This window comes from Pogona vitticeps, chromosome 2 (assembly GCF_051106095.1).
Source record: "Pogona vitticeps strain Pit_001003342236 chromosome 2, PviZW2.1, whole genome shotgun sequence".
NCBI classification, from domain to species: domain Eukaryota; kingdom Metazoa; phylum Chordata; class Lepidosauria; order Squamata; family Agamidae; genus Pogona; species Pogona vitticeps.
Genome location: NC_135784.1, coordinates 63,990,802 through 64,006,841, shown reverse-complemented (window position 1 = coordinate 64,006,841; position 16,040 = coordinate 63,990,802). Strand labels below are relative to the sequence as shown.

Sequence of the window (16,040 nt, the reverse complement as noted above, 5' to 3'; positions counted from 1 at the left end):
TTTATAAGATTCTAGTACATTCCTGATTCAAACATGCAATGATGAAAAACCAGTGGCAGGAGGACTTTGAGGAAGAGATTAAAAAAGAAGATTGGAACAAGATATGGTCACAAAGAATAATGAAGAGTATGTTTATAAGGATAAAGAAAATTGTTATAAGGTAGTATTTTATTTCAGCAAGACTGAATATAATAAAAACATACCATCTCAATGCTGGAGAGGCAAAAAGGAAAAAGGGGCATATATGCATATGTGGTGGACAGGTGAAGTAAAAAAGAAAGAATGGGCACTGGTCTTTAAGGAAATTAGAAAAATTATTGGATATGATATTCAGATATCACCAAGTACTGCCCTCCTGAATATAATTAAGAATGACCATCTGAAAAAAGATCAGAAAGAGTTAGTTGTTAGTAGCAAGATTAATATTTGCAAAGTTTTGGAAAAGCGGCAAACAGATTAATCTTGAAGATTGGTATAAAGAAATGTGGAGCTTAGCAATTAATGGTAAGTTAACATGTGAAATGGAAATAAGGAGAGGAATAGTAAAGTCTAATAATTTAAAAGATGTATGGAATTGATACTCAGAGTATGTCTTTTTGAAGGAGAAAGGCTATATGCCAGCAAAAGAATCAATGTATTTTTGGAGAGGTAAGGTGTGAAAGAGGTATAAACTGATATTATTGGTCACCTAGTCCCAAGAGTGATGGTGGCACGGGTGGGGAAAGTCCAATGGGTATTTTGTGTAGTCACTATTGAATTTGTATTTTAGTTTTAACTTTGTAAAAAAAAAAAAAAGGACAGGAATGTACTGTCCCTAATTCTCCCTCTCCACCTGATTCCTGGTACACACACCCCATGTAGTGTAGCATTCATTATTTCAATAAACATTGATTAAGAATGACAGGTGGAGTACTGCTTTCTTTTGCCAACATTGCCTGCATTAGGGAGGGGAAAAAGGCTCTCTGTATTAGCAGAAATAGATTAACCTAGCATGATAGGCTAATTCTTTAATCTAGTTTTCCAAATTCATTCTGCTTTAACGGTAGTACGTATTAACTGCCTGAGCCAACTATATAAAAATGTAAATATCTCTTCCCTCTTTTTTTGAGCTCAAACTGGGAGCAGATGTGTGCCACATGTTTGTATATCACCCAAGGGAAATTCCAGATGTAGCCTTCTGAGGAAATTCTGGTCCTCTTGAACACAAGTGCTCCTTGGGTACAGGATTTGCTGCCAAATGTACAGGTGCCCCTGTATCTGGAAAGAGAGAGTCGCTGTGGCTCAGTCTGCAACCCTCTTAAGCTGCTGTGAGTGATTAAATTGGCTAAAAGCCTAGCTCCTTAAGTAGTCCCACCCCCCATGCTACCCTCAGGCCATATGGAAGAGCAGATGTGGAGAGTTAATTGTGATCTGATTTATAAGCAATCTGGTTTCCTCCTTAATATGATTTTGTTTTTCGTTTTTTGTCACTGTTCTTATCCAGGATTGACAGTCTCCATCCCTGGCCTGGAGAGGGCACTGCATCAATATACCCTGGAGCCCTCTGAGAAACCTTTTGACCTCAAGTCTGTTCCCTTGGCAACTGCCCCCCTCATGGAACAAAGGACAGGTATAGTAGAAAGGTCAATGGAAATTTGCCCCATCATTGACCTTTTCTCCCCCCCCCCCCCTTTGAAGAACAGTATCTGCCATGTTTCATCTCCCTAGAAATTCCGGATCATTTTCTTTTCACCTTTATGCTGCCATCACGTTAGCATTTGGGCCTCTTCCTCTTGCATTGCTGCCCTAAATGTGTTTGTTCCAAACCTAGCTCTTCTCCTCACCCCACCTTCTGCCCTGTTCTAATAATAATTGCATAATGTCTAGTCAATTCCGACTTAAGGCAGCCTTAGATATAGAATACTTAGAGCTGGTTTACCAGTCTCTCCTCCCCCGTGGCACACTCTGGGATTGTGCGGCTTTCACTGTGGGGAAATCAAGTTCCCAGCCCGCAGTGAGCTGTCCACCTCTTTTCTACATCAACATCAAGAATAAGATTCTCCTTCACTGTCACAGAGAAGGGGTGCTTTCTAAATCACTACAAAATCCCTTCAGGTGACTAAACCTGTATTGTGTTCTTATTATCTGTATTGTGTTCTTCTTGCCCCTCCGCAGAAAATGCTCCTATCTCTGCAGTTAAGCAGCCAGAGAAAGTGGCAGCAACTCGGCAAGAAATATTCCAAGGTACGTGCTTGCTTTTGTTTGGGAACAAATAAAATGGTTCCGTAGAATGTGGTGTTATTCCCTCAGTCTTTCCAATCAAAGGAAGGGGATTGGTCAAATGTTTTCAGTGGATTTATTTAACTTGACTACTCTTTCTGGCACTTGACTGAAGAAATAATGCCCTGTCAGTGAATGGCAACTGATTCTCTCTCTCGCTCTTTCTTTTTGCACTTTAGAGCAACTGGCCGCTATCCCTGAATTCCAGGGACTGGGTCCACTATTTAAGTCCTCTCCTGAAGCAATGGCACTTACAGAGTTGGAGACAGAGTATGTGGTCCATTGTACAAAACATACGTTCACCAACCACATGATATTCCAGGTCAGTCTTGTGCGAAGTACAAATCATCTGTTCACAGACACAGTGCCAAGTGGGGCAGGGGAGAGATTCTACCCTGTTTCCCCCAAAATAAGACCTAACCTGAAAATAAGCCCTAGTATGATTTTTCAGGATGTTTGTGATATAAGACCTACCCCCCAAAATAAGCCCCGGTTAAGTGAAAACCTGCCCTCCACCATTGTGCAGCAGCCAGAATATGACATGACTGTAAAATAAAACATCTCCTGAAAATAAGCTCTAATGCGTTTTTTGTTTTTTAGCAAAAATTAATATAAGTCCTTGTCTTATTTTCGGGGAAACACAGTAAGTCAGGGATAACTCTTTGTGCCATGATAATAATAATTAAGGTTTGATTCCATTTGCCGCACAGATGTTAAAAGCAACAGTGAGTACTGTTGGTTCTGTCTTGATTAACTGACATCATTGCCCCTTCGTAGTTTGACTGCACAAACACCCTGAATGATCAGATCCTGGAAAATGTCACAGTGCAGATGGAGCCAACTGAAGGCTATGAGGTCCTTGGATGCATACCAGCCAAAACATTGCTATACAACCAACCCGGCACTTGCTACACATTGATTGCATTCCCTGAAGAGGACCCAACAGCAGGTAGAATTTTCTTCTGTATTTTCATAATCATTTCTTCTTTTCTCAAAAAGCCCCTTGCCCCCATTTCTTTGTGATGCTATGCCTGTTTGTACATAGATGCAAAACAGATACTGATTTAACATATCACAACATTAGATCCTGCTGCCTGGTGTACACATAGTAGTAATAAAACTTTCTGGACAGGCTTTCTATAAAATAACCTTATATGGCTGGAGAAAGTGACTGCTTGTATGATCTGACATGCCTGGCTAGGTGGAAACTGACAGGTCACTTTGCAGGAACTCCGCTTCAAAGTTTGTCATGGTGATTCCTCAATGAAAAGGCAGATTACAGTAAGAAAATAGGCAGGGGTAAACATTTAACCTTCAAATTTCACAGCGGCGTGATGGCTTGCTTATACTTGTTTTTGCTGTCTCTGCAGTGGCCTGTACATTCAGCTGTATGATGAAGTTCACTGTCAAGGACTGTGACCCAAACACTGGTGAAGCTGAGGAAGAGGGCTACGAGGATGAATATGTGGTAAGAAAGGAGCCTTGGTTAACCTAGTGGCCATTCTCATGACCACCTAGGCAGACGGCACCTGATTTAGTGCCACAGTTGATATTAATGCCTATTATCCTATAAAACAGTGGTTCTTAACCTTGGGTTACTCAGGTGTTTTTGGACTGCAACTCCCAGAAACCCCATCCAGCACAGTTGGTGATGAAGGCTTCTGGGAGTTGCAGTCCAAAAACACCTGAGTAACCCAAGGTTAAGAACCACTGCTATAAAAGACAAGGCCATTAGTCTGTGACCTCCCTCCTTTTATAAGGTGCCGTGGCTCAATCCAACAAAACCCTGTTTTGCTAGGTCCAAAAAATGATTTTGATAAAGATTCTGAACTAACAAGCTGTTGGGTCTCAGCATGTCCAGATGGTGAAGTGTCAGCCCTCCTGGAGAGTCCCATCAAAGCAGCTCATGCGGAGACTTGGCTTGGTACTAGCCAGATTTTGGCAGCTATGTGCTAGAAGGGCCATGACATCTCCCACAGGGATGTTTGCTCTAAATACCACATGTGATTCCTATGCTTTATGAAGAAAATAACTTGGCAAAATTGTTTTGCTTGCTTATGGTTTGGATAGAATTTTTAAAGCAACAAAATTCCCCCCCCCTTACCACTGCGAACATAGAGTATCAACAATTTTAATGTGTTTGAAGAAAAAACACATAATAATATGCTCCAGTTGACATGCTTTTTGGTGGATGCTGATGAAAAGGGTTTTATGCTTTGGGCAGGTACTTTGCATATGTCAGAGCATTGATTTCCTGTCAGCTTAGGGCACTGTGGAACTGACTCTGCATAGTGTCAAACTTGAAGGGATATTTTGAGAGGGCTCTCTTTCTTGACTCCAGTGTATTATGACAGCTCTTCTTCCCCTCCCAACATTTTGAAGTCAAGTCTGCTTCACATAATTTTGGGCAAAGGTTGGGCTTCCCTCACCAGAGGCCTGTTTCCATCCACCAGCTCTGACAGTTTCACAGTGGGTAATGGACTCCTGCTCCATTCGGACTACCTAATGCGCTTTGAACTCTGCTCTGAGCTATCGATTTTGACTCTATTTGATCATCATCCCTACTGAGTCCCTGGCTTTGAGAGTTCTGTTGAGAATCAATGTGTGCTCCTGGTGTTGCTCATAAATGCCGTTGATAATCTCAGCATCTGGGAAAGGGAACCATCAGTAGCATTCACGGTTCATTTGGGAGATATGAGGAAGAAACACCTTTGAGCAATTCTCTGTGTGTCACATTGATGAACACTTAAGGTTGGGGCTAGCTCAACACAGTTTGCTGCCTGAGGCAAAAGATAAAATGGCTGCTCCCTTCTTCCTGCAAGAAACCAACCAGAGCAGCAATGGCATCAGTTTCAACGCTGGCAACAGGAAAGCAGCTTTTGTTAACATTTGAAGGTGGCAGGCCACTTTATGGGATGCAAGACAGGCTGGTTGCCTAAGAAAGGGAAATGAAGAAACAGAGAGCTGTACTGCTGCCTGAGGCATTTGCCTTATTCCATCTAGTGATAGGGCTGGCACCGCTTAATAGTAGGTGTACACACTCAGCAGGGTGGTGTGCAAATCCATGTGTTGGAAGATCCATGCTTTGCAAGCCCTTCCTGCACATGCATCTCCAGTGTGAAACCAGTATGCACAATGGCTTGAGCTAAGCACCCATTTCCTTTTAACTGTGAAAATGTCATACAAATAAAGCCATTCTTTGTGTTGGCTTTCATGTGGAACACCCACATGTATGGTAACAGACAGGTTGCGAATATTTTAAGTAGGGCTACACAAAGCTGTATTTCACTTAGTCAGCCTGTCTCGTGTCGCTTAGTACAGTCTGCTCTGATCAGTGTGTATCTCCAAGGTCTCAAGCAGATAATATTCCCAAGACCCACCACCTGACCATTTATCTGTAATTATTAGGGACTTATCCTAGGACCTTTAGTTGCAAAGTATTGGCTTTGCCACTGAGCAGTGGTCCTTCTCTAAGTAAGAGTTTGGAAAAGTTATTTAGTTGGCCTACAATTCCCAGAATTCCTCAGCCAGCTCTCTTGAATCAGAATCATCATTCAGCTGAGTGTTATCAGAATTGTAAATTGACATTTTTATTTAAACTGCATTGGCCTTGAAAAACAGGCTATTCAGAAAGCCAATTAGCTTAACATGGTACTGCTAAGCTATTTTTGTTTTGTTTTGTTAGATGCTTTCATGTTGACTTTCCACAAGAACTTTAATTTTGGCAGTTCTGATCTGAGTGAAGAATCTGAACTATGCATGAATACTTTTTTGAACTCTAATATTAAAATAAAGTGTTATCGTTTTATGAAGTAAATTTATACGTAGCAGTGGGAGAAAAGAGCTTGGAAGGAGGAACACGATATAGACGGGAGATGTTTTAAACTTAGTGTGCTACTGTTGTTAAGGAAGCCGGAGGTGAAGTTTGTTCAACCAGTATTATTTCCAATCATTTTCCTGCCTTAGCTAGAAGACATTGAGGTAACCATAGCAGACCACATTCAAAAGGTTCTGAAACCAAATTTTGGAGCTGCCTGGGAAGAAGTTGGTGATGAGTTTGAAAAAGAAGAAACTTTCACGTTGTCCACTGTTAAGACACTGGAAGGTAAGGAAAACTATTAGCGCTTAACTATTAGCCTTCTTCTCCAAAAACTGAATTATTAGATTATCTCCCTCAACTATTTGATGCTGCTAGCTAAAAAGTATTGCCCACAGTCCCATTAAAATGTTTTTTGAGACAAACAATTATTGTATAATTTTACACAATTTGTGTGTTCCCATCAGAAATTTTGGAATGATATGTTCTCTGTAGCATCAAACTTGAGTGAAAGAATATTAGTATATCAGAGGGCGTACAAGAAATCTGAATTCCATGAACAAAGGTAGAACAGAAAATTAGTGGTGATTATTGTAGAGTAAGGACAGAGAATTCTTGGTTCTTCACAGTCCTGACTGTGGACAATAGTGGAGAGCCAATTTCTCTAGACTTTGTCAAAATAAAAGGAAAGAAACACATTTATGACTCTTCTAAATATATTTAGGAGAACTAATGTCTTATAATAGAATGCATGTGTTTTTATGCTGAAGGAATTTTAAATCTGGGGTTGCAGTATTTATATGAATATATGCTTTAAAACTGTCACTTGTTTTTAAAAACAGAGGCAGTAGGCAACATTGTGAAGTTCCTAGGGATGCAGCCCTGTGAGCGGTCAGATAAAGTGCCTGAAAACAAGAACTCTCATACCTTATATCTGGCAGGTGAGTTGTTGCAGTGATATCGCTGCTCCAGTTTTGACAGTGTTCCTGATGGATACCACTTGACTCTAAGATCCAGTGTGCAGTAGTGGTCAGAGTGTTGAAGTAGGGCTCAGGAGACCTGTGTTCAAATCCCCACTTTCTTGCAAAGCTCACTGGGTCACCTTGGGCTAATCACAGTCTTTCAATCCTTCCACAAAAGGTTGTTGTGAGGATATACTGAACATGTGTATGCTGTTTTCAGTTCATGGAGGGAAAGGAAGAATATGCATGTACAAATAATAAGAATAAATAATGGGCTGATAAATCATCCCTGTAGTAGCATGGCCTAAATGCAAGGCATTTAAGTGCCTTTCCAGGTGGTGTCCTTTTTCTGAATGAATTGTGCAGCCAGTAGTGACCTACGTGATACCAGCTTGCTGGAAAACAGTAAGTCGCTCTCCCAGCATGTGTGTGTGGTCAGTAGGCAAGGTTGTATCATGAGCACGAATTAGATGCCATTTGTCGCATTGTGACTAGGTCTGTCACAGGTCCCCCTGTTGCCTCATGATGCTTTGACAGGCCTCTGCAAATTACCATTCCAGCAGATCTTTCCTACCATGTAAGGAATCTTGGGTTATTCTGCAGAGTCAGAAGTTGCATGTTTCTGTACATGATTACTATTGTCCACCATTTGTTGTAAATTCATTTGGGAGAAGAAAAGGAGGTAAAGCAGGACAAGGTGATTCTTGCATAGCTGAACTATCAATGCTAGATGGCCATAAGCCATGATAGTTAATGTAATAAGTGCTCTTAAATGGGATAATAAAAATTACTATCAAGTCTCTCTTTTTTTAAAGTGGCTTTAAAACTTTAGTTTCTTTCTTTTGAAGGAAAGTAGATATGGAATTATTCCAAGCTAGTTGCATATGTTGATGGTTGTATCACTGCTCCCCTTGTGTCTCCTACAGGTGTCTTCCGGGGTGGTCATGATCTCTTGGTTCGTTCTCGCCTTGTCCTGACAGACACTGTGACAATGCAAGTGACAGCACGGAGTGGAGAAGAACTTCCTGTAGATGTCGTCATGGCTTCTGTTGGCTAAACACATTTTAAGACTTGGTATTTGAAACGTCAGAGTGGAAGGAGGCTGTTGGGAACTTCTTTCCATACTTCTGGACATTGAGAGAAGCATTAGACCACTGGCACCAGCTCTTTTTCTAATTAGGAAACAAAATAGTTGGGTAGGTTTTAAAATCATGAGGGTGTTTGTATGGCATGAAGAGAGGATTTATGAAATACTGAATAGCCAGCTTTTTCAAGATCTCCAGACTGCTTTAAAACAGCAGTTGTCCCTTTTCATATGACATTGCAGGGCTCCATTCCTCAAGGATAATAATTTGTTTATACTGTGTCACATCCTTTCTGTGACTGGTGAGAGCCTTTATAATTACAGCAATTTCTATATGTGTTTATGATTGTTTTTTAAAAACGGATTACAGAAATAAAAGCATTTCCTAGTCTCAGTAATGAAAAAAACCCTGTCAACTGGAAACTAATCTCCTGCAGGTGGATTTCTCAAGAATCCCAAAAGAAGCAAGTGGTGGTATCTCTTCATCACACTAGGCTTAAAAGACAGCCACAAAGTGCAGATCTCATCAACCTATATAATTTTTCCTATCAGCTTTGGCTGACGCTTTCCTTTCATGTATTCAGTGCCAGTTTATCTTGAGTTACAAAGCAAAGTTACATACAAAATGGGTAGGAAACCTCATAGCATTTTGCCATTAAAGAGCTGCTTCTGGAGGTGCTGACCCAACAGCAAGAAAAAGAAAAAAAAGAAAAAAAAATCAGTGTCCGCTGGACAAGAGCTCTTGCAAACATGCATTTAACCCTTTTATGGGGGAAATCCAGAATGGATGACAAGGAATGGGAAAATGCTTAATACAAGGGGTTGCTGCTAAGTATTGAGCCTTACCCAGAAAAAAAATGAGCTAGGAAGCTGTAACTGCCACACTACTCTACATATTCCCCCAGGAAGCCAGTGCACTTGCGACATCTGTCCTGCAGCTTCTTAAGTCCCTGCAAATTAAATTCTTCCAACTGCTGGTGTAACCACTCATTTGCAGCATTAGTTGCTTCCAGAACACTCCCAAATCGTTGTCCCTTTAGGTGTTTTTTGAGTTTGGGGAACAGATAATCGTCAGAAGGAGCCAGGTCGGAAGAATAGGGTGGATGGGGCATCACTTGAAAGCATAAGGACGTCAGTTTTGCCATTGTTTCACCTGCAGTGTGTGACGAGGCGTTGTCATGCAACAGGATGACACCTTTGGAGAGCTTTCGTCAACATTTTTCCTTGATGTTTTGCTTCAACTTCATCAATAAAGCACAGTAATATTTTGCATTGTTGGTTGAACTCTGTTGGAGGTAGTCCACCAGCAGAACTCCTTATCCCAAAAAACTGTTGCCATTTGCTTCTGCACCGACCTTTGCACTTGGAATTTCTTTGGCGTGGGGGAACCACTGTACTGCCATTCCATAGACTTTTCTTTGTCTCAGGATCATAACAGTAGATCCATGTCTCATCACCAGTTACCAGTTTGCCCAGGAAATTGATTCATTCCTTGCAAAATGTTCCAAAACAGCCACCGATGACTCAACACGTTTCCTCTTTTGTTCAGTTGTCAAAAGTTTGGGGATCTACTTTGCTGCCAGCTTTCTCATTTCCAAGTCGTTGTGGATAATGGCACCAACTCTCTCACGTGATATTCTCAGATATATAGCAATACTTTTAGCTGATATTTGGTGGTCCTTCATGATCATGTCATGGATGGCTTTCACATTTGCAGGCACAGAGACAAAACCAGGCCTTCCACTGGGTTTCTCACTTTCAACACCAAAATGGCCAGTTTTAAAATTGACAACCCAACGTTTAACTGTTGCATATGAAGGGCCACTGCCACCCATAGTTTATGACATTTCATCATGGATCTGCTTTGCACCTTTCCCTTGGAGAAACAGGAATTTGATTATGGTCCTATGCTCTTCCACACTGAACTTTTCTGGAGGTGCTGCCATCTTCAATTTGGATCTGAACATGAAAGATAAGTTAAAATCATAGGTAGTTGATTTTTGCACCATTGAATACAGACAAATTGGCCAATGCACCCTGCAATTTATAGCTTCCTAGCTCAATTTTTTTCTGGGAAGGCTCAATACGTGTCGGCACCCCCTTGTAACTCATCCCACCCCCATGTCTTATTCCAAATTATCTTTTGCCAACGTAGTTTTTAATGCTAAAACAAAACTGTTGGACTATCCTAAAGTGTAGTTTGGCTAGAGCAGAGTTACTTTCTAGAGTATCTTCAGCTACCATGACCTTATCCAAGACACAAAGTTGGCCTTAAAACAGTAGATTACCCATGTACTGTTTGCCAATGTGTGTTTGTGTGTATGTATTTCATTGCATCTGGAAAGGGGAATGGTCAAATAAATTATTGATAGTCACATTACTTTATCTTTCCTAATGCAATTTATTTTAATAAGGCTGAACTTTTATTCCATGAATTGCCAACCACTGCTGTTATTAAGTTATATGTGATTTTATAAAAGTTAACTATGCTTCTGGTCCCTTTTATGTATAAAAGTTATGCTACTTTTCATGCAAAAGTGAACGTGTGACACTCTTTTTGTAATCTGTGCAGCTCAGTCATGACACTTTTGAAAAGATGGGTGATGTACAGCTTTATTTCCTATCTGCATATGACTTTGGCAAGAAGAACAGCTTGCCCATTATGCTGAGGCTTTACACTGAGCAGGGTTCCATCTAGTCATTGAGTCTGCCTATATCGGCCTTTTCCGGGCTTGTGCCGTCCAGATCATCACTTTCCATGATCAGTAGCCATGTCAGGGTTGATGGAAGCTGCAGTTCAAAAACATCCGTAGCATCCCAGTTCTTCTTCGTGGTCTCTGTGAATGCACACAAATTGATTAAACTGTGCCTGTGCGGGACTCTTTGGAATATTTTAGAGCTTAAATAAATGACCAATAAAACGTCTCCCCGTGTCGCGCGTGCTCCGCCTGCCTGCGGGACCTCAGTTCCGAATATCCGCTGCTGTAATGGCTCTGAAAATTAAACGCCAAAAGTAGTCATGACGGATAGCGGGGAGGTTGGGCAGGACGTGTGGATTCACAGAGTACCACTAGAAGAACCACGGTTATGTGTAAGTAACCTTTCTTCTTCGTGGTCTCTGTGAATGCACAAAAATGGGTGACTAGCAAGCTCACTTACCGGAAGGAGGGCCATCATGGCAGAACTGAAGTCAGCACAGCCCTTCCAAAACCTGCTTCTTTCTTGGCTCTGATATCTAGTCTATAATGCGTAGCAAAGGTCAATGGTGTAGACCAAGTAGCTGATCGACAAATGTCAGAGAGTTCAATGCCATGTGCAGTGGAACTAGCCATGGCTCTAGTAGAATGCGCTTTCAGCACATCTGGTGGAGTCTTGCCAACCAGGTCATAGGCTAAAGCGATGGCAGAAACTGTCCATCTGGAAATTGATTGGGAAGAAGCCGGATGATCCTTGCAAGGCGCATGAAAGCAGACAAACAATCTGGGGGATTTGCTAAAGTCCTTAGTCCTAGAAACACAGAAAGCCAAAGCTCAACAAACGTCAAGGGAGTGGACCATGTGCTCAATATCTGAAGAAGGGTTCTGAAATAATATTGTGAGAATCAAAGGCTGATTTACATGAAAATTCGAAATCACTTTCGGGAGGAATGAAACATCAGGGTAAAAGATGACCTTATTGGGGTGGAACTGTATATAAGGTGTATCAGCCTGTAGTGCAGCCGACTCACTCGCTCTCTGTACAGATGTAATACCCACCAAAAAAAGTCTTTAGTGATAGAAGTTTCAAAGAAGTTGAGGCCATAGGCTCAAATGGAGGCCGCGTGAGAGCCTTCAACACAGTCTGTAGCAACCACTGAGGAATTGGTTGCCGCACGGGAGGAAGAATATTGTGTAGTCACCGTAGGAATCTCTTAACAGTAGGGTGTGAAAATAAGTGGGAAGCATCTGAGCCCACAGGTTGATATGAAACAATGGTCGACATATAAACTTTAAGTGTGGAATGTGCTAGACCCATATCAAACAAATAACGAAGGAAAGTAAGGAGGGTCCTTACACAAACTGGGATAGTGACCAAACCTCTGGTCTCAGCAAACTTAGCAAACACCGACCATTTATAAGAGTACAGAAGTTTGAAGGCTTCCTAGCCCGTTCAAGCACTTCTTTTATAGTGGGGGAGTCCTCCAAGCCATGAGGTGGAGAGATTCTACATCTGGGTGACAGACGTTGCCTCCGTCCTGAGTCAGGAGTGATGGTTGGGGGGACAATCTCAGGTAATATGTCTCAACTGTCAGTTTTAGTTCAGTTTATTGGCCATTGACCAGTCCATTATCAATGCTAGGCAGCACCCAATGATCAGTACAGCATAATCTGCAGATGAAGAGAGATCGAGCTGTGTGTCATTTGTTTATTGATAACAGCAAACTCCAAATCTCTGTATGACTTCTTCCAATGGCTTCATATAAATATCAAAAAGCTTTGGGGAAACAGGCGATCCCTGAGGGACCTCATAATGGAGGTCCCAAGGTGTAGACACCATTTCCCCAAGAGTACCATCTGAGATCTGCTGGATAGCTCAACGGTTTAGGCATCTGGCTGTGTTTGGGAGGTTGGGAGTTCAATTCCCTGTGTGAAGGTTCATGTAGATGGGCTTCCCCTCTCTTGAATAAATCACCAGACTCATTGGAATCAAACAGATTTGTGTTGTTTATTAATTCAACCAACGGAGTATTAACATTAACATGATCTTTCCTCTGTATCTCTTGTTCAAGCAACAGCTCAGACAAGGGCAACCATAAGTTTTCTTCAAACGGATTAGCAGTAGTAACATTCCAAGGTCCAGCAATCACCCATTCTGTTTCAACTGTAACTAGTCCAGGGTCATCCTGGTATAAAAGCGGGAGGGTCTCTTCATCCCCCATCCAGCCCCATAACAGGGTTCCTTCTCCTGATGAGTCACCCCAAGGTCCAGGAAGCACCTCATCTTCCTTAACTCTTCAAGATGCCATGCCCGGCGTGCCTCGTTTTCTCTGGCAATAGCTTCCTTTTCCTCTCTAAGCTTCCTTCTCCATTCCCTTGTCTCAGACTCACCCCAATATGATGGTCTCTGGGGTAAACCTTTACGCTTCCTGTTCTCAGCTTCAGCCTTAGGCACGTGAACCTGTTCCCATTTCCCGGTCCATGGATCCTGCATCCAGACCGTTTCCCCACCACCCGGGATATTGTCCCGGGCTATATTTATTTCCCCTAACTCCCCTTCTTCCAGAGCTCGTCCTTTCTCCTTTCCCCCCGCCATTGTGACCCTAGATGGAATAGCCACACTTAACCCTTTCAACTCTTTCTCTAAGTCTTGGGTATCCACTGCTCGCAATATCCCTTTTTTTTCTCATGTTCTTCTGCTCCAGCTCTCGGGTGTCTATCCCTTGGTCTTTCTTTCGGGGTGGGGTAGGAGGTGGGGTTGTTTGAGTCCCTTTTAAGGAGAGACTGCTCCACCAGAAAGACCTCTTGTCTTTGGTCTTTCCCCTCACACCCTGCTGTGCTTCTTTGACGGAGGTTGGACTCAATGATCTACAGGGTCCCTTTCAGTTCTGCAGTTCTGAGATTGTTATTTATTAGTCTTTGAGGAAGGACTGGAACCACCAAGGAATGGAGCTCTTAAATCCTAAACTTGATAGCTGCATCAGGAGGACATAGCGGTCAACCGTATCAAACGCTGCAGAAAGATCCAGCAGAGTTACACTCCCCTTGTCTGCTTCCCTCAGATCATCTTGCATCATAGGCTGCATCACAGAATAGAACTAAAACTGAATCCAGATAAGACAGAGATCCTACTGTTCGGGGGATTGTCAGACCTGTTATAGAGATACAGTGGTGCCTTGCTTAACGAGCGCACCGTTTAACGACGAATCCGCATAGTGATGCGGATTTTGCGATCGTTTTTACGATCGCATTGCGATGTTTTAATAGGCAAAACATCGCATTGCGGTGATCGGTAAGCGTTTCGCTTACCGATCTTCGCATTACAATGTTTGGGAAACAGCTGATCGGCAGTTCGAAAATGGCCGCCCACAGTGTTTTTGCGCCGATTCCTCGCTTACCAAGGTGGCGAAAATGGCGGCCCTATGGAGGATTCCCACTTAGCGGTGAGTTTACCCCCCATAGGAACCCATTAAGCGGAGTTTAATGCGTTCCTTTGGGGTTTTCCGTTCCGTTTAGCGATGTTTCCGGATAGCGACGTTTTTCCTGGAACGGATTAACGTCACTATGTGGGGCACCACTGTATTTACCTGATCTTGGTGGGGTTACATTCCTCCTGAAGAGGAGCTAACACCAGGAACCATGTTTTCTCAGTTGTGGCCCCTTCCATCTGGAATAAGCTTCCTAAAGAGATTTGTCAAGCACCATCCCCTCAGTTTTTAGGAAGTTAATTAAAACAGAATTATATGAAGCTGCCTTTTATTAGGGTTTTAACAATTTGTGAGGCTGTCGGTGAGAGCAAGTCCCCTCTCACGGTAGTACTGTCCCTCCTGCTCTCTGACGACAAGGAGGTGCAAACACCACCCATTCCCCTTCCCAGGAAGATCAGAACACCTGAGCCAAGCCTGGGGAGTGTGGAGGGGGAATTGGGAGGAATGTCCGTTGGAGAAGGCGGACATGTTTTGGTGGGAAAAGAATGACAGCCCCGGGTAGAAGTAGAGGTGGGGCTGGGGGATATAAAGAGGGGGAAAGACAGCTTGCCTCATGGTTGGGAATGGACATGGCTAGAGGACCCATGGACTGGGAAGGTGGAGAAGCTGAGGGTCCCAAGAGGCAGAGCCCCGGAGAAGAAGTGAGCTTACACCTAAACCCTCTTATTGGGGAGAGTGTGAGACGAAGGAGTGGAAGAGGAAGTTGAGGGAGGAAAAAGAGAAGGTTGGGAGGGAAAGGAGAGGGAGACTGGAATGGCTGATGATGCTGCAGAAGCAGCAGAGAGGTCCTTCGGGAGACTTTGGCCAAAGAATGCCTCCTCCCGGGACCCGATCTGGGCAGATGATCGGGGCGAAGACACAGTACCCCTATTGGGGGGAGGAGGGAGGATGACAATTATTAAACGCAGACTGTACCCTGGACTGGCCGGGCCCCTGGAATACCCAGGAGACCAGTCTGTTCAGAGTTGAAGACTGGAAGCCCCCTCCTAACCCGATGTTAGAGGGAGACAATGGTTGGAATACGTTTGCAGATATAGGCTGTTTGTTAAATAATCCAATAAATGTTGACTCCTGTTTCCAAACCAAGGAAGTCTGTCAATTTATTCAAAAAAAAGTGGAGCCAGGACTTGAACCCTCACACTACTGACCTGAGATTTTAAAAATTGTTTTAAATGTGCTTAATTCTATTTAAATACAGCTTTTATAATTTCAGCTAGTGACTGGGTTTTACTGTATTTATTGTATACTGTACTTTTGTATTGTATAATTTGTAATCATACCTTGATAGGTGGTTAGCCATGCAGAGAGTGTTCCTACTAATGATGTGAAGGTTGAACCTATACCTCAACATATAAATGTTGAAGTAATAAATAAATAATGGCATTTAACTAGCAAGACCTGAGCAAGGCTGTTAATGATAATACGGCCTTCTGCACGTGACAAATCCAGAAGATCCAAATGAGTTAGTAGCGGTTTCTGGCAATGACATAACAATGACAACTACTGTATCGTTACACAGGGTGTGCAGTGTAATGGACCGGGAGCCAGACTAGGGCTCAGGGGATCTGGAATCGAATTCTCACTCGACCATGGAAACTCATGGGGGGCACTATTAAACCGCCCCTTCGACATTTCTCTTACCTTGAAAGTCCTATTCGGGTTGCCGAAAGTCCGTTCCGACGTAACAAAAATAATCGCAAGGATGCAAAGGCCTGATTACACTGAATAGGATTT

At 42.7% G+C, this 16,040-nt stretch overlaps 1 protein-coding gene and 1 long non-coding RNA gene across 4 annotated transcripts in view; one reads left to right on the top strand and one right to left on the bottom strand.

The window, feature by feature from the left end:
* The window catches only part of COPG1 (coat protein complex I subunit gamma 1), a 28,108-nt gene extending 17,061 nt beyond the window's left edge, over positions 1-11,047 (top strand). The window contains exons 17-24 of one of the 2 annotated variants that reach the window (XM_020798086.3): positions 1,484-1,609; positions 2,155-2,223; positions 2,439-2,581; positions 3,037-3,208; positions 3,630-3,727; positions 6,226-6,364; positions 6,919-7,017; positions 7,965-11,047. In XM_020798086.3, coding sequence (XP_020653745.3) covers positions 1,484-1,609; positions 2,155-2,223; positions 2,439-2,581; positions 3,037-3,208; positions 3,630-3,727; positions 6,226-6,364; positions 6,919-7,017; positions 7,965-8,095 — 977 coding nt within the window. In that variant the 3' untranslated portion in view covers positions 8,096-11,047. Of the gene's footprint in view, positions 1-1,483; positions 1,610-2,151; positions 2,224-2,438; positions 2,582-3,036; positions 3,209-3,629; positions 3,728-6,225; positions 6,365-6,918; positions 7,018-7,964 lie in introns of both variants that reach the window. The other variant, XM_020798085.3, reaches the window with a different exon arrangement.
* LOC144586690 (uncharacterized) lies at positions 8,121-16,038 on the bottom strand. 2 transcript variants are annotated; one of them, XR_013541649.1, is made up of 2 exons: positions 15,948-16,038; positions 8,121-13,831 (listed from the first exon to the last, which is right to left on the bottom strand). It is a non-coding gene; the product is annotated as an uncharacterized LOC144586690 (long non-coding RNA). The 2 variants fall into 2 exon arrangements; XR_013541650.1 differs by having other exon boundaries at positions 8,121-12,489; positions 15,948-16,033.
* Between the last annotated feature and the right edge of the window lie 2 nt (positions 16,039-16,040).